Source organism: Caenorhabditis elegans, chromosome V (assembly GCF_000002985.6).
Source record: "Caenorhabditis elegans chromosome V".
Lineage (NCBI taxonomy): Eukaryota > Metazoa > Nematoda > Chromadorea > Rhabditida > Rhabditidae > Caenorhabditis > Caenorhabditis elegans.
The window spans coordinates 4,122,579-4,143,280 of NC_003283.11; the positions used below are offsets into that span (position 1 = coordinate 4,122,579).

Below are 20,702 nucleotides of genomic sequence, written 5' to 3' on the forward strand. Positions count from 1 at the left end.
ATCTGTTAATATTCATCTGTTAGTCTCTTTTAGAATACAATGAAACTGTCTCAGTTTCTAACCATCTCGTGAACTATTTCATCTTTCGACAATTTGAACAGGTGCAAACTGTATCAGTTTGGCGGGCGTTGGAAACAATGAATATCGGAGCATGTGATGATTTATCGCCTTGTGTGGTGTGAAAATAGTATTGATGGTGTTGAGAGGGTGCTAGGTGGTTGTTGGCTCAGCTTTTTTCGAATTATTTATCGAAAATTAGGAATCTCATTTATCTTTTTTGTGCGGTTTAGAGAGTTGTGACTCAATCAGAATATGCTAAACTTTTAGCTGAAATTTAAATTTAAGTGCGCTGACAGACTTAAAAATTTTTGAATTTGATTCTATACAGCTATAAAGTTCGCTTCATGTTTTACTTTTTTCCCTTTTTTTGTGAGTCATCAATTCAATCATATTTTTTTCAGATTCTCATATTGCATACAACGAGAGCAGGTTCTAAAAAAAATTGTGAAAACTTCTCTTCGAATTGGCGCAAGAAGTAAGTCCAACACTTTGTGTTTGATAAAATCATGAAGTCAGTCATAACTAGAACAAATTCAATACTAGAGATTTATTGAAAAACAAAATAAATTCAGAAGTATGTATTAATCAACGGAATGGTCAGTTCCATGTCACCTGAGGTCGTTTGTTGAAAATAAAATTAAAGTTGGGGAATGTAGAAGTAGTTGTCAAAGAAGTAGTAGATCAATCGATTTAGCAGAGCTTGCAACTTGTGGCACATCTGGCTTTGCGCTGAGCAACGGTGTAGAAGGTGTTGGTGCAGAATCCGTTCTTAGCCCAGGAGGTACATGAGGTTGATGAGTCGGCGGCGTAGGAGGTGCAGGTGCCAGAGGTGACAGATCCAGATGATGCGGTGGTTGATGGGCATCTTCCGCAAGTCTTTTGGCAGTATTGATTGACGAAGGTTTGCATTCCAACAGTGTTACAGATGCTCAAGTCGTTTCCGCAGTTGGTGACGGCATCGACGCATCCACCAGAGTTACAGAATCCGCATGCAGATGGGCAGTCTGTAGCGATGATGGTTCTCCAGGTGACTGAGTTACATTGAGCTTTGGTGATTGTAGCGCAGTTGAGTCGTGGGTCTGAAATATACATTGACTGTAGATTTAGTTAATAAGAGAAGCTCTGAAAACTTACAAGCAGCATTGGCACAATTGTAGTCGTCAGTTAGGCAGCAGAATCCGCAAGTTTTTGCACAAGATGCAATTGCAGCAGTCTTCATGTCAGCCACAACAGCAGCTGGGGTAGCTGTGGCGGTTGTGTAGCAAGCATAAGCTCTCTCAGCATCATTTCCAGCAGCTGGGTATAGGGTGTCCGGGGCAGCATAAAGAACCTGGCAAGAAGCATCCGAGATAGCGTTCGAGCAGGCAACCGCAGCCGGGGTGTAGACGAACTAGAAAGTAGGGATTATTAAAAGTTAGGGCTCTAGAGATTGGCGGCAACCAAATTTTGGGCCATACGATAATTTGATAATTCAAATTTTTTGACAATTTGGGGATTCTAAAATTGCCGAGCTCAAAACTTGTGCAATAAAAACTACTGTTGTATTATAAACTTATCTTAAAAATATGATGATTTTTTTTCGATAATACGAATCTGAACATATTACCACTTTTATTGCCGAGTTTCAAAATTTCCGATAGTAAGATTTTTCGTAATTGAAGCCAACTCCTAATTTAAATCAGGAACTTTTTTGAAAGCTTAAACCTAGATTCCTATCAAAAGTTATACATATAATGTGTTATAAGCAAATTTTTAAAGTTTATATCATCTGGATATTCAGTTTTCCGGAATGAATTTTTCCAAATTCAAGTATTTATGTATGTTATGAAACTTTCAAACTGGAACACCCTTTAAAGGTGGAGTAGCGCAAGTGTGGAAAGTGTTAAAAACCACTCCAAATGTTCCAACATGATCAAATAATATAGTAAAACTTTTCAAAAAAATTTTGGAAATTTTTTATTTACTCTCAAAAAGCGACAATTACTCAGTTTTTGCCACTCATTTTTGGAATTTGACCCGACCAAAAAAACTTTTTTCTACGATACCTATACTATGTATAATTTTGCCCACTGGCGCTAACCCATAAGCCCTCTAAAATGAATTTTCCAAATCTCAAAATTGTACTATCACATACCGATGTTCCATTGTAGCTGGTACAATTCAAGTCACCACCGATAACGGCGCTGCTGAATGGGACGAAGAAGAGGCTGATGAGGAAATACATTGCTGCAAAAGCGAATGATTTATAAAAGTGTTCGATACTTTTTAGCCCGACCACTTCTCCTTATATACCACGACATTTACTGTATGTACAGCTTTCTGTTCTCACACCATTCGCCTTTTTTTATATCGATCTGCACTATTCGTCTGTGTGTTCCAGACACATAGTAACAAAGAGACATGGAATTTTTAGGATCGATCCGAACAAAAATGAGAGAGATGTTTGAATGGCAAATGGATAATTGTTTGCCCTGAAACACATGAAAAAAGTACTGGAACAATTGGGAAGTTATTGTTAGCTCAGGTAGCTTGTACTCTTTGTTATTTTAGTTCCACGGCTGCTTTTGGATATGGGTCACGTGAAGCCCAGAAGCTAATGAACAAATAGAGAGCGCTAATCTGAAATTTGTTTTGCAGAATTAGACTGAAATTCTAGTCAGCTCTTGGCAATTCTTACTTCGTTTTATTTTTTTAATTAGTTAATTGATCTGTGTTTTACTTGAAATTTCGATCTTAACGGTGTAGTAACTCCAGTGTAAAATCAAAATGGTCTAATATCAGTGAAACTTTGAAAGTGAAACTTTTCAAAAAATGTTTTAAAATGTTTTATTAGTCAAAAATTGTCAATTTATGAGTTTTCGCCATTTTTAAAGTAAATTGTAAAACTGACGCATGTTCGAATCACTACTATATTAATATTGGAAAATATATGCTTCCAAAGGAGGCCGTTTTTTTCGGGGCCTGCCTCAAACGTGCCGACCTCTCGCCTTATTTCTACACTATGGCGAGAAGTCAAATCCTTGGTGTTTACATCACATAGTGCGAATGTCGGTTTTTTCAACGCGGCCGACACTTTTCGGGTTCCGCGCCGCTCGTTACACAAAGCACGGTGCCCGGCGCGAGGCAGGCGAAGGTCGCCGAAAGGTGGTCCCGGCAGGCGTTTTCGCGCCTTCATGGGAGCCCTAAAGTAGACCTCAAAACGAATTCCAAAAAAATGGCAAAAACTGAGATTTTTCCAATTTTCCAAAATCGTAGAAAATTTTTTAAATATTTATAATTCGAGTTACCGTGTGATTTTTTCGGAAAAATGTCTTTTGATTGCATTTTTTTAAATATTTTATTTTATGTTTGGTTTGCAGAAAAGCAGAGGAAAACAGTGAAAATAAAAATTTTCAGAAGCTAGTTGCAAAAAATGTTGACGTTGCTCTATAATCTGGCACCCCCCCCCCCCCCCCTTCTTTTTAATTATAAAATTCAATCAATAACTGTTGCGTTTTTGCAAATGTGGTCAGTTTGACATGAAATGTTTGTCAAGCTGCAGTCAATGCTGGCTACCTACTCTTTTCTGACAAAGTCACACAAAATTAAAAATAAGCGTTTCATTCATATTTATTTAGAAGGATTGGTCAGACCCTTAGTCACACAGTTTGGTAAAAGTAATAAATTAATTAGGAGAAAAATTAGCAAATCTTGCAAGTAGTTGCACAATATGATTTTCTTTGAGCACTTGTGTAGAAAGCATTGGTGCAGAATCCATTGGCTGCCCAGTCGGAACAGAGAGATGAACTATCCGCATTATAAGAAGTGCATGTGGAGGAAGATGAAGCTGTGGAGCTTGATGATGCAGTAGTAGATGATGGGCATCTTCCACATGTTCTTTGGCAGTAGGTATTCACGAAATCTTGCATTCCAACTGTAGTGCAGATTGAGATATCAGTGGCACAGTCAACAAGAGCATCAACACATCCTCCCTCGTTACAGAATCCGCAAGCAGATGGGCAGTCGGTGGCAATGATGGATCTCCAGATGATAGAGTTACATTGAGCAGTGGTGATTGTTGAGCAGTCGAGGCGTGGGTCTGAAAATGGGAAAAAGTTAGAAGACACATTTTTGAAAACTTGGCTCATGGCTCAAACTATCAGCAATTAGATATTAATCCTTCACAAAAGTACAATCAAAATGTAAATTGTATTGCAAAAATTGTCTCTTGATGGAACTTAAGCATTTTTTGGTGAAAGATCTGATAAAAGGTAGTATAGTTTATAGTCTGTATGTTCAGAAGGAACTGAAGCATTTCATTGTTTAGATATGTATATCTCTCCTTTGTATGACGGAAATTTACTCCATTACCGGTTTTTCAAATTAAAAATTGGACTGCGCAGTCGATTACAGTTTGACAATTTTCATAACAGGATTGTCTGCTCTGCTAAGCAAAAGGCAAGGGTTTACTCAATATCCATATTTTCAAAAAAATAAACTAAAACTCACAAGCAACATTACTGCAACTGTATGCATCCGTCTGACAGCACAATCCACAAGTCTTGGCACAAGTCTCCAAAGCAGCAGTCTTCATATCCTGAACAATAGCTGCTGGAGTAGCTGTGGCGGTTGTGTAGCAAGCCAGTGGCCGTTCAGCATCTGTTCCAGCAGATGGGTATCCGGCAGTGGTGTCTGGAGCAGCGTAAAGAGCTTGGCAAGCTGCATCGGAGATGGTGTTGGAGCAGGCTACGGCGGCTGGGGTGTAGACGAACTGAAATTTTGAGATTGAGGGAATATTATAATTGGAGGTAATAAGATAAATTACCGAAGTTCCGTTGTAAGAAGTGCAATTCAAGTCCCCTGTTATAGCTGCGTTAGCTGTAAATGGGACTAAAAGGAGGGAGAAAATGAAAAGCATATCTGGAATTTTTGATGTCTACCATACTTTCCTGCCATGCTTATATAGTACATGACCATTACCTGGAGACAAGTTTGTCCTTGGACAATTTGCTCAGCTTCTTGCTGTTAATTGAGACATAGTTCAGCAACAAAGTGGTGACCGTGCACTGCACCCTCCCTAATTTCAATGCTCTTCGAGTTGACGTGGTTAAACAAAAAAGGATAACTCTTTGTTGCATGTTCTGGTACAAAATTTCTAAAATTTTGAAATTAAATTTGGTTCACTGATCAGCAACAAGAGGAAGGAGGTATATAAACCAAAAAATATTCTCGAAAAGTCATCAATCAATCATGATTTTCATATTCTCGTTCCTATTGGTCCCATTGACCGCTAACGCAGCCATTACTGGTGATTTGAACTGTACTTCTTATAATGGAACTTCGGTACGAATTTGAAGTCTAAAATATTTTCAGTTAAACATAAAAATTAGAATTTTAGCAAAATTTAACGTAGAACTTTCCGATTATAAACTTCATAAGTTTCAGTATATATAGAGTTTCTTGGAAGAACGTCACACAAATTTTTGATTTTTTTTAATTTTTAAAGAATCCACAAAACTCAAAGATTTCTTTTGAAAATAGAAAATCGTCCACTCTTCAAATTTTCAAAACTTCAAGTCAAGCAGTTTTTTCAATTTTTTGGTTTCAAACAACTTTTAAACATAAAGCAACTCCCAGTACCTAAAAACCTTAAGTTATCTTCACCTTTTATCGATTTTCAGTTCGTCTACACCCCATCCGCTGTCGCATGCTCTAACACAATCTCTGATGCAGCTTGCCAAGCTCTCTACGCTGCTCCAGACACCACTGCCGGATACCCATCAGCTGGAACCGATGCTGAACGACCATTGAACTGCTACACAACCGCCACAGCTACTCCAGCAGCTATTGTTCAAGACATGAAGACTGCTGCTTTGGAGACTTGTGCCAAGACTTGTGGATTGTGCTGCCAAACTGATGCATACAGTTGCAGTAAATGTTTGAAAATTCTAAGAAAATTCAATTGCATCAAATCCAAGAAATAGGTGGGGCCACTTCATGAGTTTGAAAGAGATTAACACCAATTTGAAATAGTTACTTTGTGAATTCTACTTCCGTAATTGTGAACGAATTGTTATAAGGCATTTACGGCAAATCGATTCTCAAAAGTCACGTATTCCGAACACTGAACCCAATGGTTTTTGACTTGGGGTACTACAAAAACTACAATTACGTTTTTAAAGTTTCAATTAATGTTATAATTATTGAAATTTCCTTTATGAAAAATTAAATCTTAAAGGGAAATTGTTAAGATTTAAAAATAAATTAAAATGTTTCGATAAAGTTACATATACATTGATCGAAGCCGACTATCAGATTGACACAAACAAAAACAGGTAAAAAACTGATCATCAAAGTTTTCTAATGATCAATTAAACGAAAGAAATCAAAAACAGAACCTGTTAATGATCTGTAAAATATATCAAATTGAACACATTTTTTAAAAATTCAAATGTATCAGATAAACCCATTAAAGGGTTAGAACTTTTTAAGTGAGAATTTGTAAGAAATTAAAATTTTTTTCATCGACAGGCTAACCTAGCAGGCTCCTCTAACAATTCCACCAATAAATTATTTTCCAATTTCAGACCCACGCCTCGACTGCTCAACAATCACCACTGCTCAATGTAACTCTATCATCTGGAGATCCATCATTGCCACCGACTGCCCATCTGCTTGCGGATTCTGTAACGAGGGAGGATGTGTTGATGCTCTTGTTGACTGTGCCACTGATATCTCAATCTGCACTACAGTTGGAATGCAAGATTTCGTGAATACCTACTGCCAAAGAACATGTGGAAGATGCCCATCATCAAGTACAACCTCTTCAAGCTCCACAGCTTCATCTTCCTCCACATGCACTTCTTACAATGCTGACAGTTCATCTCTCTGTTCCGATTGGGCGGCCAATGGATTCTGCACCAATGCGTTCTACACCAGTGCTCAGAGAAAATCTTATTGTGCATCGACCTGCAAGATTTGCTAATTTTTGTCTTCACATAATTTATCACCCCCGCCCCATTTTTTTTTCCAGCCCAGTGACGCTTTCTGAACCCAATTACCTTATTCATTCTAACGGAACTGACCAATCCAGTAAAAATATCGAATAAAAAGCGTTGTGATTTTTAATGTACAAATGAATGATTGCATGGAAAGCTAACATTGTTTGAACAAGCAAAAAACGTTGGTAAAATGGAAACAATGAATTCATCGCTGTGCACTATTGTCAGACAGGTGATCAAATATGATGAATAGGAGTATATAAGAGATATCGGTTTGTCGAGTAATCATCCAAGAATTTCAACAGCAATTCATCCAGCAATGTATTTCCTCATCAGCCTCTTCTTCGTCCCATTCAGCAGCGCCGTTATTGGTGGTGACTTGAATTGTACTACTTACAATGGAACAGCGGTATGTTTTTAGGATAGCGTTTCGAAGGGCCTCTAATAGTAAGAATATTAAAATTTCAGTTCGTCTACACCCCATCCGCCACAGCCTGCTCGAACTCGATTTCCGATTCATCGTGTGCTGCTCTCTACCCACCAGCAGATGCGGCTATTGGATACCCAGCTGCTGGAAATGATGCTGAAAGACCATTTGCTTGTTACACAACTGCCACTCCAACTCCTGCTCCAGTTGTTGCTGACATGAAGACTGCTGCCTTGGCCAACTGCGCCAAGACCTGTGGATTCTGCTGCTCAACTGACGCCTACAATTGTCCAAATGTTGCTTGTAAGTTCCTATTTTTATTTTAGTATTCCTAAAACACGCTCCCACTTCTTTCAGTCCCACGTCTCAACTGCAACACAATCACCAAGGCTCAATGCGACTCTGTCACTTGGAGAACCATCATCGCCGCTGACTGCCCATCTGCCTGCGGATTCTGCAACCAGGGAGGATGCGTCGATGCTGTCACCAACTGCGGAAACGACTTGAGCATTTGCCAAACCGTCGGAATGCAAGATTTCGTTAACCAATACTGCCAAAGAACCTGCGGAAGATGCCCATCGACAACTGGATCCGGAACTGTCACCACTGCATCTTCGGGATCTTGCACTTCATTCGCCGCCGACTCCAGCTCATCTTGCTCAGCTTGGGCCGCCAACGGATTCTGCACCAACACCTTCTACACAGCTGCTCAACGCAAATCCAGATGTGCCACAAGTTGCAGACTCTGCTAATCTATTAATTTATCAATTTTCTCTGACATTTCTCCTTACTTCTTTCAAGACACACATCGGGTGACTATGGAACTGACCATTCCTTCCGTACAATAAATGTTTTAACGTGCAAGTTTTTGGTGAACAGTTTACAACAATAAAACAGGCATGTTTTCAGGCGTACCTTGTACCTTATACCTACCAGAACTTTTCCGTTTTCTCAGTTATTTTACCGTGGTTTTTTGCAGAATTTGAGAAGTATTAACAAGCATTTTGGTTATTAAAGACTAAAGGTTTAAGTTCATTTTGGCGGTAGGCAGGTGTAGGTCATGTTCCACTAGATGTGTGTCTATCCACCTACGTGTCTTATGAGTGACAAAATGGGTAACGGGAGGCCAGAATTCTGGCTTTTACATTATTATCAGCATTGTTAAGGAAAAGGCGATAGAGGGCGATACAGATTATTTTTCATAACTGCAACAAAAAATTCGGTTCATTTTAAATTCATATCGCAGTTAAAACTATTTTAAACGTTTGATCTTCTACTATTTGAATAATTTGATTAGCTGATTGGCTTATGACATCAGCTGCGGGAAGTCATTATGCAAACGTGAATAATTTGGTAGTACGTGTGTTTTATTGTTTTCTATTTTTTGAATTCAATAACTTGAATAAGAAAAATATAATTGAAAACTAACAATGATGCAAACAAACAAAATAAACTTACATCATATCTTTCGCTTCTTCAACTCAAAGAGTGTTTATTGTACTTTACTTTTCTCTCTCTCCCTCTCACTCTCCATACCTTTTTCATTTCCCAAGTGTCTATCAACAAAACATACACAAAAAGAGGCGTAACTCTCACTCAAAAGATCAGCTGGAGAACTATGCGTACGTGATTAGTGGAACGTCTAACCTCCCGCGTCTCCACATTCAATCGATCACTATCCGAACAAATTGTCATCGTTTTCGGAAAACCCAGACCTCGCTGTAATTTTTTGCATGATTTCCATCTTTGAGACACCATTTTGGTTTGCATTTCTCACGTAGACTTCCTGGAGGTCACCGGTCTTTTATCTTATCAATCGTAATTGTTAGACTATATAAAACGTGCGGTGTTCAACTACATGCTTTTGTATTTTTAAAGAGTGAATCAAGAGATGTTGGTGGCTCGCGAACGAAAATATTGTAGTGTGTGCCATCAGTTAGGAGATGGTTATCACTTTGGGGCTATCGCTTGCAAGTGAGTTTTTTTTTTAATATTTGTTTAAAATTTGAATAAGAATTAAAGATGGAGTGAAGTCAAAAAAATTGTTTGCTTTAATTTTAGAAACAATTTGAACAAAAACTGAGATGAAGTTGAAATTTGACTGAAATAAAACAGCGAAAATCAATTTTAAAAACTCAACAAAATTTGAATTCTTACGCTATGGTTAAAATGAATTAATTCTTGGAACATGTTTTCATATTTATTTTTATTTTTTTGTCAAAAAATCCACACCATTTTAAATAACATAAAATAGGCCCAAATGACCGAATATAACTGTTAAAAATTGTTTTAATTCTCCAAATTTTTATTGATATGTTCAATTTTTCAAAAATCATTAAAACGGCCGAATTACATTTGAATTCCCGCGCGAATGAGTGACGTCATTTTCGATATTTTTGCGTTTCCTGGCTAAATTTTTCGGTTTTTTTCTTTTCACAAATTGAGCCAGAAAATGCAAAAATATCGAAAATGACGTAACTTATTTGAGCGGGAATTCAAATTTAATTCGGTCGATTTTTCGTCTTTTGAAAAATTTTAAAAATCAATGCAAATTTGGAAAATTAAAAAAAAAATTTGCAAAGCAAGGCAATTTTTTCTTCTTCTCCACTTTTAAGTTGTTAGCAAAAATAGACAAATTTACAGAGCATGTGCCGCGTTCTTCCGTCGTACGACTTCCATGAACTTGGCTCCAAAATTCGTATGCCGGAAAAAGAACGAATGTGTGATAAAAATGAGCAGCCGGGATAGCTGTAAATCATGTAGATATGCGAAATGTCTTCACGTCGGAATGAATCCGGAAGGTTCGATTTTTAAATTTTATACAATGTTTTAGTAGTTCGTAAAATTGCACGCCATGGCTGATTGTTGATATTCGGAAAATTAAAAATTCCAAAAAAGAACCCTTGGTTTTATACTTGAGCTAGTAGTCGCATTCTTTATTTTTGTAACTATTGCAAACTTTAGTTACAATTTCTTGATTTTCTTTGGGTTTTCCAAAAACTTTTCTAAATTTATATATTCTTTTGGAATTGTTTAAAATCAAAAAAAAATTAATTTTTTCGAACGAATTTTGGATTCCTGAAATTTTGTTATTATTTGAATTACTAAAATTATAGAAACTCACCCAATAAAATATATACCCTAAGCTTAATTTTCAGTTGTTCAAGCAATCCAACAAGCCGCAAAACAAGCAAATTCACCTGGAATCGAAAGCCTTCCATCCTGTTCATCTTCCCCTGCATCATGCAACAGCCCGATTCTCAGTGTGAGCTCATCTCCTCGCCTCTCTTGAAAGTATTATATTTCTTCTAGCTGGAACTCGGTGACTATGACCAAATGACTCCGACTCTGTGTGGAGTGATGGAGAGCTATCAGAAACTGTACAAGAAGCGATACGATCTACATGCCCCGAAATTGGTGAGCTAGTGAAATTGTGTATTTTCTTGTGCAAATATAGGAGAATTCAGACACCAAGAGCCACAAACTACGGGGAGTTTTGCAAAATCTACTCGAACGATGTATATCTTCAATTTGAATTCTTGGAGGGCAGTTTTCCACAGTTTAAGGAAATGGGCGGGTTTGAGAAGAAACACGTTTTTAAATACTTTTTCGTATCATTTTTGATTCTTGAAATGGGATATCGGAGTTATCAAGAAGGAACTGACGCAATTGTTTTGGCAAATGGAGATTTTATTGATACTATGAATTTGGATGAGTTTTACTATGATCCGGAGAGTCTAGAAAAATGCAAACCTACAGACGCGATGAAGTAAGTTTAAGCTTTGATTAAAAATATATTCAATTAAAAATTCCCACTTTTCAGAATGTACCGCCCGAACTTTGACCAGATGAAACGCAATGTGTTCCAACCTCTCTCACATCAAAAACTATCGCTTATCGAGTTTCTCGCATTGGTATCCCTGTGCACGTGGAATGAATGTAAGCTCCAAGTTCTTAGGGAACCACTAAAGAATTTTGAAATTTTTCAGCACTAGATGGTCAGCCGGATTGTTACTATCCGTCTTGCCGACCAGTACGACAGAGCGTGATTGCAGACTTGAAAGCATTTTACGAGAAAGACTCGCCAGACGTGGATCCAGCTTACCGGCTTTCCGGGCTTCTGATGTTACTGCCAGCTCTGGAGGTAATCATTTTAGAGCTAGGTTTTATTTGGTGTTTTGGCTAGTCTTTGGATTATTTGTTGATGGCTAAAAAGATATAAGCTTAGGCCTAGGCTCAGGCGTAGGCTTAGGCTTATTCTGGGCTAACTAACTAACAGTAAGAAAGAGAGAAAAATGAAATTATAGAAAATTCAAGAATTCAGAAAAAATAAAAAAAAATACACAGAAAACATGACAAAAAGAATAAAATTTCTGAAAAAAAAATGCAAAATTGTTTCCACCAATTTTTGCAGTCTTTTCGATAACTCATTTTTACATGTATATAATTTTCACAAGGCACAATAAAGCGGCCAAGTCAGAAACAACTTGTCAGTTAAACATTTTTCGATAGCATTTGTAATTTATGATTGTGGGTTAAATAACTTTTTTTCAACTTCTTCACAATTTTCAGCGTTCCGTGGAACTATTTCTTCAAACGATGGAAGTCAAACGCCTTTTCCGCTGTTTTCCATTCCACGACAAAATCTATAAAATCATTGATGGACAATAACTATTTGAACCAGATCTCTTCTTTTTACATTCCATTTTTAACCTTATGTAAATATGACATTTCACACTTCAAATGTCCCAAACGTGAAATTCTCAAGTTATTTGAAATTTGTGAGGTTCCAGAGAGTGCGTGCTTGGTACGAAAGTATTGTTTTACATATACTTTTTATACACTTTTTTGAATATATTCGTCTACTAACAAGTTTTTTTTTTGAAATTTTTGTACATTGTATGGTTGTAAAAAGTAAAAAAATGTTGAAATTGTATTTTACACTTTGCCTTCTAGTTATTCCAAATTTTTTGGCACAAGATATGACGAAAGCTGAGAGTAAGTTCAGTATTGTTTCAGAGTAATGTGAATAACTTTTTGTTCAACTAACAATAAATAAATAAATAAATTTCAGTGGCAACCTACAACAAATTTCTCGCCGATCAAAAACGGCTTTGGGATGATTTATTCAAAGATTATGACCCGACATTAAGCGCTATTTATACATTACGTAATGAACTTTTTCTACAGATTCAGCACAGGTTATTGAACAATTTTTCAGATAAATCACAATGGATTAATCAAACTGCAACGATACATCCACCAATAACAGAGCTGAAATTAACAATGGCTATGCTGAAATTGGTAGATGTGGTAGGTTTAAATTTATTAGCTTCTGGGGTGCAAATTGGAAGTGTTATTTTTTGTGAACCATTTTTCATTTCTCACTTCACTTCAGAGTTTTTCCGAATTTCAAAATTTTGTTTGAAAAAAAATAGTTCAGGAAATTGTAAAAATTAACATGTTTGATTAATAAACGGCCAAAGAGTTATAAGAAAGTTATACTATTTTTTTGAATTCGGCAAGTTTTTAACGCATAATAAAAAGTAAAACAGCAGCAGTCCTACACCTAAAACATAATTATTGATTTTTTTTTGCCCTATCACATGTCGAAGCAGGAGTGGACGGCAATTGTTGTTCCTCAATCTTTCGGCAAATTCGGCAAATTGGCAAATTGCCAGTTTGCCAATTTGCCGGAAACTTTTCAATTCCGGCAATGTGCCAGTTTGCCGATTTGCCGGAAATTTTTATTTTCGGCAAATTGAGGATTTGCCGTTTGCCTGATATCAATTTGCCGGAAATTTTTAGAGGGATTTTTTATAAGACAGAAACACTTAAAACTGTGCTGTTTTGAAAATTTTTTCCAGTTTTTTTAAAGGTATTTTCATAGAATATGCTTACTTTTCAAAATGGATGTAGGAATATTCATAGGATGTTACAATTTTGCTGATTAAAATTGAATTTCTGAAATTTCCAACAAAAAAAATGAGCAAAACCACAATTTACCGAAATTTTTAAATGACAATTGCCGTTTTTTCTGCAATTTGCGGATTTGCCGATTTGCAGGAAAAAATTTTTAAAAAATTGTTTCCCGCCGATCTGTAAATGTGCGCATTTTTGTTAACAACTTAAAAGTGGAGTAGAGTCGAAAAAAATTTCACAACTGATTGAGCTTTCAAGTGCCCATTTTCCAGGTTGAATTCAAGTGTCCATTTTCCAGGTTGAGGTCGAAGAGAAAGTCACATTTCTATTTGACTACTTAGCTGAATGGACAGACCAACGCTTGAAATGGAATCCATTAGAATATGGTGGCATTAGCCACATTTATGTTCCACAGAGAATGATTTGGTTGCCAGAGGTTACAATTGCTGATGCGTAGGAAACTCTTAATTTTAGGAACGAGATCGGTTAAGTTTCAATTTTTAGACATGAAGTTAAGTTTTTCGAGTCTGACGATGCTCCGAGAACTGCATGGGTGAGCTTTCTAAATTGAAATAATTTTTTTTTACTTTTTAAATTAAAATAATTCAGATCAACTACAACGGAACTACAGGTTTTTATACCTCAACTGTTTCCTCAGTGATTTGTCAGTTAGATGTGTGTATTAGTTTAGTAGTATTATTGATTAAAATTGATAAATATTAAGGTTTATAAATTCCCATTGGATCGCCATGAATGTGGTGTGAGCGTTTTATTTCACACCTACTTTGCTGATGAATATGTAATCAAAAGTGATATGGAACCTTTACCAAAACCATTGTCACAACTGGTACGGTTTTTTCGTTTTTTAGTTTGTCAGCAGATCTGTTGCAAAACACAAATTTCGACCAAATTTAAAATATTTTTTGTTTCAAATTTGAACCAAAAAAAAACAAAAAACAAAAAATCGATTTTTTTTCACTGTAATAACTAACTTAAAACATAACATTTTTGAAAGACAATTTTTTGTTTTTGTTTTTTGGTCTGAAAAACAAAAAAAAACCAAAAAACGACATCCCTGAGTAGATCTACTAAATTAAAAATCAACTTTTAAAAAAAAGGCATTCTTTATTTAAAGGTGATGTTGTCAAATTTTTTATTGCTTCATTAGATCCAAATTGTCTAAAAACACCGAATTTCGTAATGAAACTTCTTGAAAACTTTTCAAAAAAAAGTTATAACGGCTCAAAAAAAGCCTGAAATTAGTTAAAATTTGAATTTTGACCTATTTGTTAATGTCTTCAAAATACCTAGATGAACTTGAAAACCCAAGATATTCATATTGTATACTCAAAATTTGACAGTGATTTCAAAAAAAATTGGTTCCAGCCGCTGACAAGTCAAAATTCAAATTGTAACTAATTTTAGGCCATTTTTTGAGCCGTCATTACTTTTTTTTGAGAAGTTTTCAAAAAGTTTCCTATGAACGTTGGTGTTTTCAGACAATTTCAAGTCTAAAAAAAATTAAAAAAATTTGACTACACCGCTTTTAAAAAGTGACAAAGTTGGTTTTTTAACAAAATCCTATCCAGGGCAATGGCGAATGGAAAGTGACATATATTGGAGTAGCCGAGGAAATTGGCAACGGGAATTTCTCAGCTGTGCAGCGGTTTGTGGCAAGAATCGAGAGGAATCCGGGATTCTATGTGACTCTGGTTATGGTACCCGCGTTTTTCATCAACTTCCTGTCGATTATTGCTCTGTGCCTTAATATTGAAAATGTTGGAGAAAAGGTGATTGAAGTTCAAAGCTAAAAAAATAATCCATAGTGTTTTCAGATAACCGTGGGTCTCACCAATATTATGGCGATGACTTTCATATTGGTAATTTTAGCGCAGGATCTGCCGAAAACCAAGAGAATTCCACTTTTAGGTTAGACATTTTTATCAATACATTATATATTTCTAACTAACGAATTTCAGCAATTTATGTGATTGTTGGATTGGTAATTGTGATGGCCTCAATTGGTGTAGTGCTTACACTTCCCTTGATTCGAAATCATTTGAAAAAGCGGCAAAAAGGAAAAGAAGAGAAGCCAGTTGAGACAAGGTAGGTTTTCAATCGGTTTGAGTATAATTTTGACAGAAAAAAATTAGTCAAATTGGAGACCTGTGTCAAAACGGGGTTCGTAAATTTACAACACGTTTTGCTCACTTAAAAATTTTTTGTTTAATTTGTATGAATTAATTTTTCAGCAGTGAATCTGAAAAAAAAATCTATCAACCAATCTATCGGGCTCAGGTTTGAATTTTTAGGCCTATGTTTTCAGGCTTAGTTGGAAAGCTGAAAAATGGTTTTAATTTAGTATTTTTAAGCTTAAATTTACCCTCCAAAATGGCTAAATATCATAGTTAATTTTTTTTCAAAAAATATTAAAAAATTTTTTTGCCAGTGGCAATTACTGAGTTTTTGCCACTTTTGCGGGAAATGTCACATTTTAAATTCCGAGGATTTTTTAATAAAACTTCTTAAAAAAACAAAATAAACTTAATAAAACAGGATTTGAAAAAAAAAACAGCGTGTGCCTTTGAGCTAACATGTCAAAATCGCGCGAAATTACGACAGAAATTTAAAAAAATTGAAATAAAATAAGTGAGCAAAAAGTGTTGTGAATTTACTTGTCCGTCTTTGTAAATTCAAAATTTAAAATTAAAAAAAAATAAATCGTAATTTCTTTTAGATTCTCCAAATGGTTCGGCTGGCTAACAGTCGAGTACGTTGTGATGTTTGTCTTCCAACTCGCCAATCTCATCAACTTTATAATTCTGTTCATATGATTCTTATTCTACCTCAAATTCAATTCCCCCCCATTCTTCAATAAACTTTAGTCTTAAATAACATGTCTCTTGTTTGTCTCTAATAGGTCACACAGCTGTAACTGAATGCGTGGTGGCTCCGCCGAAATTCAATCCAGGTAGCAACTTCTCGAATAGTTTCTGATGTATGCATGTTTAAATGTGTCGAGCTTGAGGTCAAATAATCATTTGTTTCAGGTTATTTGCGCTAGAGCCAATCATGTCTAGAATATATTCGCTTTTATTTTATTTAATGGTCCCTCTCTGGAGCACTGATTCACAGAGCATGACGTCAGAGCAAAGTGAGATAATTTATTTATTTTTTTATTTTCTGAGAAATTTGAAGGTGGAGTGCCAAAGCGCTAGTGCCAAAATGACCAAATATCATAGTAAAAACATTCAAAAAAATTCCAAAAAAAGTTCGATAATTTTTTATTTTGTTTCAAAAATAACTATTCCGATTTTGCAAAAAGTGGCAAAAACCCATTAATTGCCACTTTTTGATTGCCAATAGAATGATTTTAAAAAAATTTTCGAAGAGATTATTTTGCATTTAAAGCTCACCTGCCTATGTGCCTACCTACCGCCTAATTTATTTTGGCATAAGCTCCAATGTTTCTTGTTGCCGATTATCAATTTTCTCAGTTATCTGTTAAAATTACTAAAATCTGCAGGCACGTTTGTAGGCCTCCTTATAGACAGGTATTTAGGTTGGTAGGTAGGTAGGTACCATTAGGTATTTATTACACAAAAATCAAAAGATCTGAATTTTTCCAGTGGCAAACTACAAACGGTTCCTCGGCCACCAGGATCGACTCTTCGAGAAGCTCTTCAAATCATATGATCCTGGAATTAACGCAATTTATACATTACGTAAGCGATGTGGTGTCAGGCTGCCCTATTTCGATGTGATCTACTATAAATGCGGGAATTTTCGCCCGAAAAAATGTGACGACAGCACAGTTCTAAGCATGCGAAATCAGTGCGTCTCTTCTCCCGCATTTTTTGTAGATCTATGTAGACCAAACCGAAATGAGACACCACGTGGATCTATAAATGTTTGTTTCAGATAGTGTACCAGAAACAAACGGAACAGTTCATCCGCCACGTTTTGAGATCACAATTCAACTGTCGATGATGAAGCTGGTGGAAGTTGTGGAGCCAGAGGAGAAGGCCACGTTTCTTTTTGATTATCGAGCGGTAATTTAACGAGCATTTTTAGGTGAAAACCAGCGATGTTTGATCTCTGAAAATTGCGGGAAATTTACTTCCCGCAATTTCTCGAGGTCAAACGGTGGAGGGGCCATCTTTCCTTCAAAATCTCAATTCATTATATTCTAGGATTGGTACGATACCCGCCTCTCCTGGGATCCGGAAGATTACGGTGGCATCAATCACATTTACGTGCCGAGATCGAAAGTTTGGATACCGGAAACTACAATTGTTGACTGGTGTGAAATTGTCTAACGAAATACAAAAAAAAAATTAATCTTTAAAATAGTTTCAGCTCTGAAATAAAAGTTTTTGACAATGAGTACACGCGATATGCCTGGGTGAGTTGTTTTCCTCCGAATTAACGTGGTGTCAGAGTGTCTCATTTTGGATTGATCTACGTTGATCTACAAAAAATGCGGGAAAAGAGACGCAGAGTTCTCATCTGATTTTGCATGGTTAAGAACGTGCTGACGTCACAATTTTTGGGCAAAAAGTTCCCGCATTTTTTGTAGATCAAACCGTAATGGGACAGCCTGGCACTATGTGCGAATTTAGTATTAGAATTATGAGAAAAAAATATATATATAGCTCCACTCAAACGGCTCCATTGGAATGTACATCGCTAGTGTCACCTCTGTTGTGTGCCAAATGGATGTAAGTTTTTTGGTCTATATTCTTGGAGCTCTACATTTTAATTTCCAGGTTTACAAATTCCCAATGGATACGCATACATGTAGTGTAAACTTCTTGTTCATGACGTATCAACTGGAAGAGTTCACAATTGTTGGAAAAACTGGAACCCTGCCAAGACCTGTTGAACAATTGGTAGGCTTTTTGGCAAGTTTATCGGCAAATTGTCGATTTGCCGACTTGCCGGAAATTTGCGATTCCGGCAAATTATCGGTTTGCCGATTTGCCGGAAATTTGCGATTCCGGCAAATTGTCGGTTTGCCGATTTGCCTGAAGTTTTCAATTCTGGCAAATTGTCTGGTTGCCGATTTGCCGGAAACATTTTATTCCGGCAAAATGCAGGTTTGGCGATTTGCCAGAAATGTTCAATTCTGGCATATTCCCGGTTTGCCGATTTGCCGCCGGAAATTTTCAATTCCGTAACTTCCCGGTTTGCCGATTCGCCAGAAATTTACCTAAATTCCGGCAAATTGCAGGTTTGCTGATTTGCCGGAAATTTTCAATTCCGGCATTTTGGAACATTCATAGGACACGTAAAATTTTTCCGATTAAAATTAAAATTCTGAAATTTCCAGAAAAAAAATATGCAAAACCAGAACATTTCTCGGCAAATCGCTAATTTGCCGGTTTGCCGATTTGCCGAAACTTTGCAATTCCGGCAATTTGCCGATTTGCCGATTTGCCGATTTGCCGGAAAAAATCAACATTTAAAGAACAAAATTTTCAGGGAAACGGCGAATGGCAGATGAAATCCATTCAAATCGCATTTGAACCAGTCGTTGATAATTTGACGTACCTGACTAAATTTGAAGCGACTTTTTCGAGAAACCCGGGATTCTACATAGTTCTTGTGATGATTCCCGCGTATTTCATTAATGTTCTGTCAATTGTTGCTCTATTCATGGATATTAATAATCGATCGGAAAAGTTCACAGTTGGCATGACAAATATCATGTCGATGAGCTTTATCCTCGTGATTTTAGCAGAGGATTTGCCGAAGACGAAAAATTTACCGATTTTGGGTGGGTTCACGCGCGTAGTGTCAGGCTGTCCCATTACGGTTTGATCTACAAAAAAATGCGGAATTTTTTCGCCCAAAAATGTGACGCCAGTACGTACTTAACCATGCAAAATCAATTGAAAACACCGCCTCTCTACCCCCTTTCGGTTTGATCTACGTAGATCTACAAAAAATGCGGGAGTAGAGACGCAGAGTTCCCAACTGATTTCGTATGGTTAAGAACGTTCTGACGTCACATATTTTGGGCGAAAAAATCCCGCGTTTTTTGTAGATCAAACCGTAATGGGACAGCGTGGCACCACGTGATGGGTTTTCTAGCAACGAATTTTCAAAACCAAGTTTCTTTCAGCAATCTACACGGTCACAAGTTTAGCGATTATGTTGTGCTCGTTAACCGCCGTTGTGGCCCTACCAAAGCTTAAAGCCTACTATGCGAACCGATCATTGGCGCGGGGAGAGAAAATTCCGAAAAATGATGAAGTACCAAGGACTTTGTAAGTATTTCCCGTTATTATTATAATACTATTACGCACGTGGTGTCCAGTGCCAAACCGTCCCATTTTGGTGTGATCTACAAAAAATGCGGGAATTTCTTGCAGAGAAAAATGTGAAAATGTGACGTCAGCACGCTCTTAACCATACGAAATCGTCTAAATTCCCGCTTTTTCGGTAGATCACACCTTTGGCACCACGTTGTATTACCGGTACAGAGAGTGTAGATAGTTGAAGAGACCCAGACATCCCGGGGCCCTAGGGGCGGGGCGCGGGAAGAGACGCTTTATGTCGATTTACGAAATGATGATAACGAGGAAAACTCTGTAAATCGACACAAATCGTATCTTCCCGCGCCCCGCCCCTTGGCTCCCGGGACGTCTGCGTCTCGTCAACTAGCTACACTCTGTACCGGTAATATTACGGGAACAAAAATTATGAAAATGTGTATTGCACAAGATATCTGACGCGCAAAATATCTCGTAGCGAAAACTACAGTAATCCCTTGAATGACTACTGTAGCAGTGGTGTCGATTTACGCAGCTCGTTATTCGAAATTAATTTCTTTTCGAATTTTGACAGCGAAATTTAATTTTTCATCAATAAATAGGAAATGAACACAAAATCGGACCAGCGCTACAGTAGTCATTTAAAGGATTACTGTAGTTTTCGCTATGAGTTTTCGCTATATTTTGCGCGTCAAATATGTTGCGCAGTACGATTTCTCAAAATTTTGTGTTACCGTAATAATTAGTGTTTTTTTCTCAAAAAATATCAATATTTCAGCTGGGAACGAATAAAGTTCTATTTCAAAGTGGAGTACGTCTTTATGTTGGTCTTCCAAATTGCAAACTTTGTCAATTTTATCATTATTTTCACCTGATAAGCCGCCGCTGTCGAATAAACTTTTTTGATAAGACCACCGAATTCTGAATGTTTTCCCACATAATTTACACGATTTATTGATTTTTTCTCCGATTTTCTGGGCCTAAATTCGTATAAATATTGTTTCCAAAAACCTTTTTATTTATCATGTGACCAGC

General features: G+C 36.7%; 6 protein-coding genes, 3 non-coding genes and 1 pseudogene across 11 annotated transcripts; 7 read left to right on the forward strand and 3 right to left on the reverse strand.

Moving 5' to 3' along the window:
• Positions 1–592: 592 nt before the first annotated feature.
• T05B4.12 (ShKT domain-containing protein) lies at positions 593–3,456 on the reverse strand. The gene is made up of 3 exons (NM_071748.2): positions 2,195–3,456; positions 1,195–1,450; positions 593–1,139 (listed from the first exon to the last, which is right to left on the reverse strand). Exons 1-3 carry the CDS (start codon positions 2,282–2,284, stop codon positions 751–753), a joined length of 735 nt encoding a protein of 244 aa, NP_504149.1. The 5' UTR covers positions 2,285–3,456; the 3' UTR covers positions 593–750.
• Positions 1,202–1,575, forward strand: T05B4.17. Its single transcript, NR_068690.1, has one exon. It is a non-coding gene; the product is annotated as an Unclassified non-coding RNA T05B4.17 (non-coding RNA).
• A 284-nt stretch (positions 3,457–3,740) lies between the features above and the next one.
• T05B4.13 (ShKT domain-containing protein) lies at positions 3,741–4,957 on the reverse strand (the record flags this gene model as incomplete). Its single annotated transcript, NM_001330829.1, has 3 exons — positions 3,741–4,138; positions 4,549–4,810; positions 4,865–4,957. 3 exons carry the CDS (start codon positions 4,955–4,957, stop codon positions 3,741–3,743), a joined length of 753 nt encoding a protein of 250 aa, NP_001317750.1.
• Positions 4,706–4,854, forward strand: T05B4.16. The gene has a single exon (NR_068691.1). It is a non-coding gene; the product is annotated as an Unclassified non-coding RNA T05B4.16 (non-coding RNA).
• A 332-nt stretch (positions 4,958–5,289) lies between the features above and the next one.
• T05B4.4 lies at positions 5,290–7,024 on the forward strand (annotated as a pseudogene). The gene is made up of 3 exons: positions 5,290–5,382; positions 5,721–6,023; positions 6,627–7,024. Coding segments are annotated over exons 1-3 (794 nt in total).
• On the reverse strand, positions 5,778–5,927 carry T05B4.15. The gene has a single exon (NR_068692.1). It is a non-coding gene; the product is annotated as an Unclassified non-coding RNA T05B4.15 (non-coding RNA).
• A 301-nt stretch (positions 7,025–7,325) lies between the features above and the next one.
• phat-4 (ShKT domain-containing protein) lies at positions 7,326–8,331 on the forward strand. The gene is made up of 3 exons (NM_071751.5): positions 7,326–7,449; positions 7,509–7,770; positions 7,825–8,331. The coding sequence occupies exons 1-3, from the start codon at positions 7,360–7,362 to the stop codon at positions 8,217–8,219; spliced, it is 747 nt and encodes a 248-aa protein (NP_504152.1). The 5' UTR covers positions 7,326–7,359; the 3' UTR covers positions 8,220–8,331.
• Positions 8,332–9,310: 979 nt separating this feature from the next.
• On the forward strand, positions 9,311–12,524 carry nhr-57 (Nuclear hormone receptor family member nhr-57). Its single transcript, NM_071752.8, has 8 exons — positions 9,311–9,441; positions 10,111–10,268; positions 10,626–10,732; positions 10,780–10,884; positions 10,935–11,236; positions 11,291–11,406; positions 11,457–11,611; positions 12,040–12,524. Exons 1-8 carry the CDS (start codon positions 9,359–9,361, stop codon positions 12,136–12,138), a joined length of 1,125 nt encoding a protein of 374 aa, NP_504153.1. The 5' UTR covers positions 9,311–9,358; the 3' UTR covers positions 12,139–12,524.
• lgc-1 (Neur_chan_LBD domain-containing protein) lies at positions 12,450–16,247 on the forward strand (the record flags this gene model as incomplete). Its single annotated transcript, NM_071753.7, has 11 exons — positions 12,450–12,465; positions 12,542–12,637; positions 12,689–12,780; positions 13,688–13,842; positions 13,894–13,942; positions 13,999–14,064; positions 14,114–14,236; positions 14,979–15,179; positions 15,225–15,318; positions 15,369–15,495; positions 16,127–16,247. The coding sequence occupies 11 exons, from the start codon at positions 12,450–12,452 to the stop codon at positions 16,221–16,223; spliced, it is 1,116 nt and encodes a 371-aa protein (NP_504154.5). The 3' UTR covers positions 16,224–16,247.
• A 162-nt stretch (positions 16,248–16,409) lies between these two features.
• On the forward strand, positions 16,410–20,568 carry lgc-29 (Neurotransmitter-gated ion-channel ligand-binding domain-containing protein; the record flags this gene model as incomplete). 2 transcript variants are annotated; one of them, NM_001038424.4, is made up of 10 exons in its annotated part: positions 16,410–16,543; positions 17,019–17,114; positions 17,311–17,441; positions 17,583–17,692; positions 17,749–17,794; positions 18,045–18,110; positions 18,159–18,281; positions 18,874–19,168; positions 19,517–19,661; positions 20,446–20,568. In NM_001038424.4, 10 exons carry the CDS (start codon positions 16,462–16,464, stop codon positions 20,540–20,542), a joined length of 1,191 nt encoding a protein of 396 aa, NP_001033513.2. The 2 variants fall into 2 exon arrangements, with proteins under 2 accessions (NP_001033513.2, NP_001317792.1); NM_001330830.1 differs by having other exon boundaries at positions 16,462–16,543; positions 17,743–17,794; positions 20,446–20,542.
• Between the last annotated feature and the right edge of the window lie 134 nt (positions 20,569–20,702).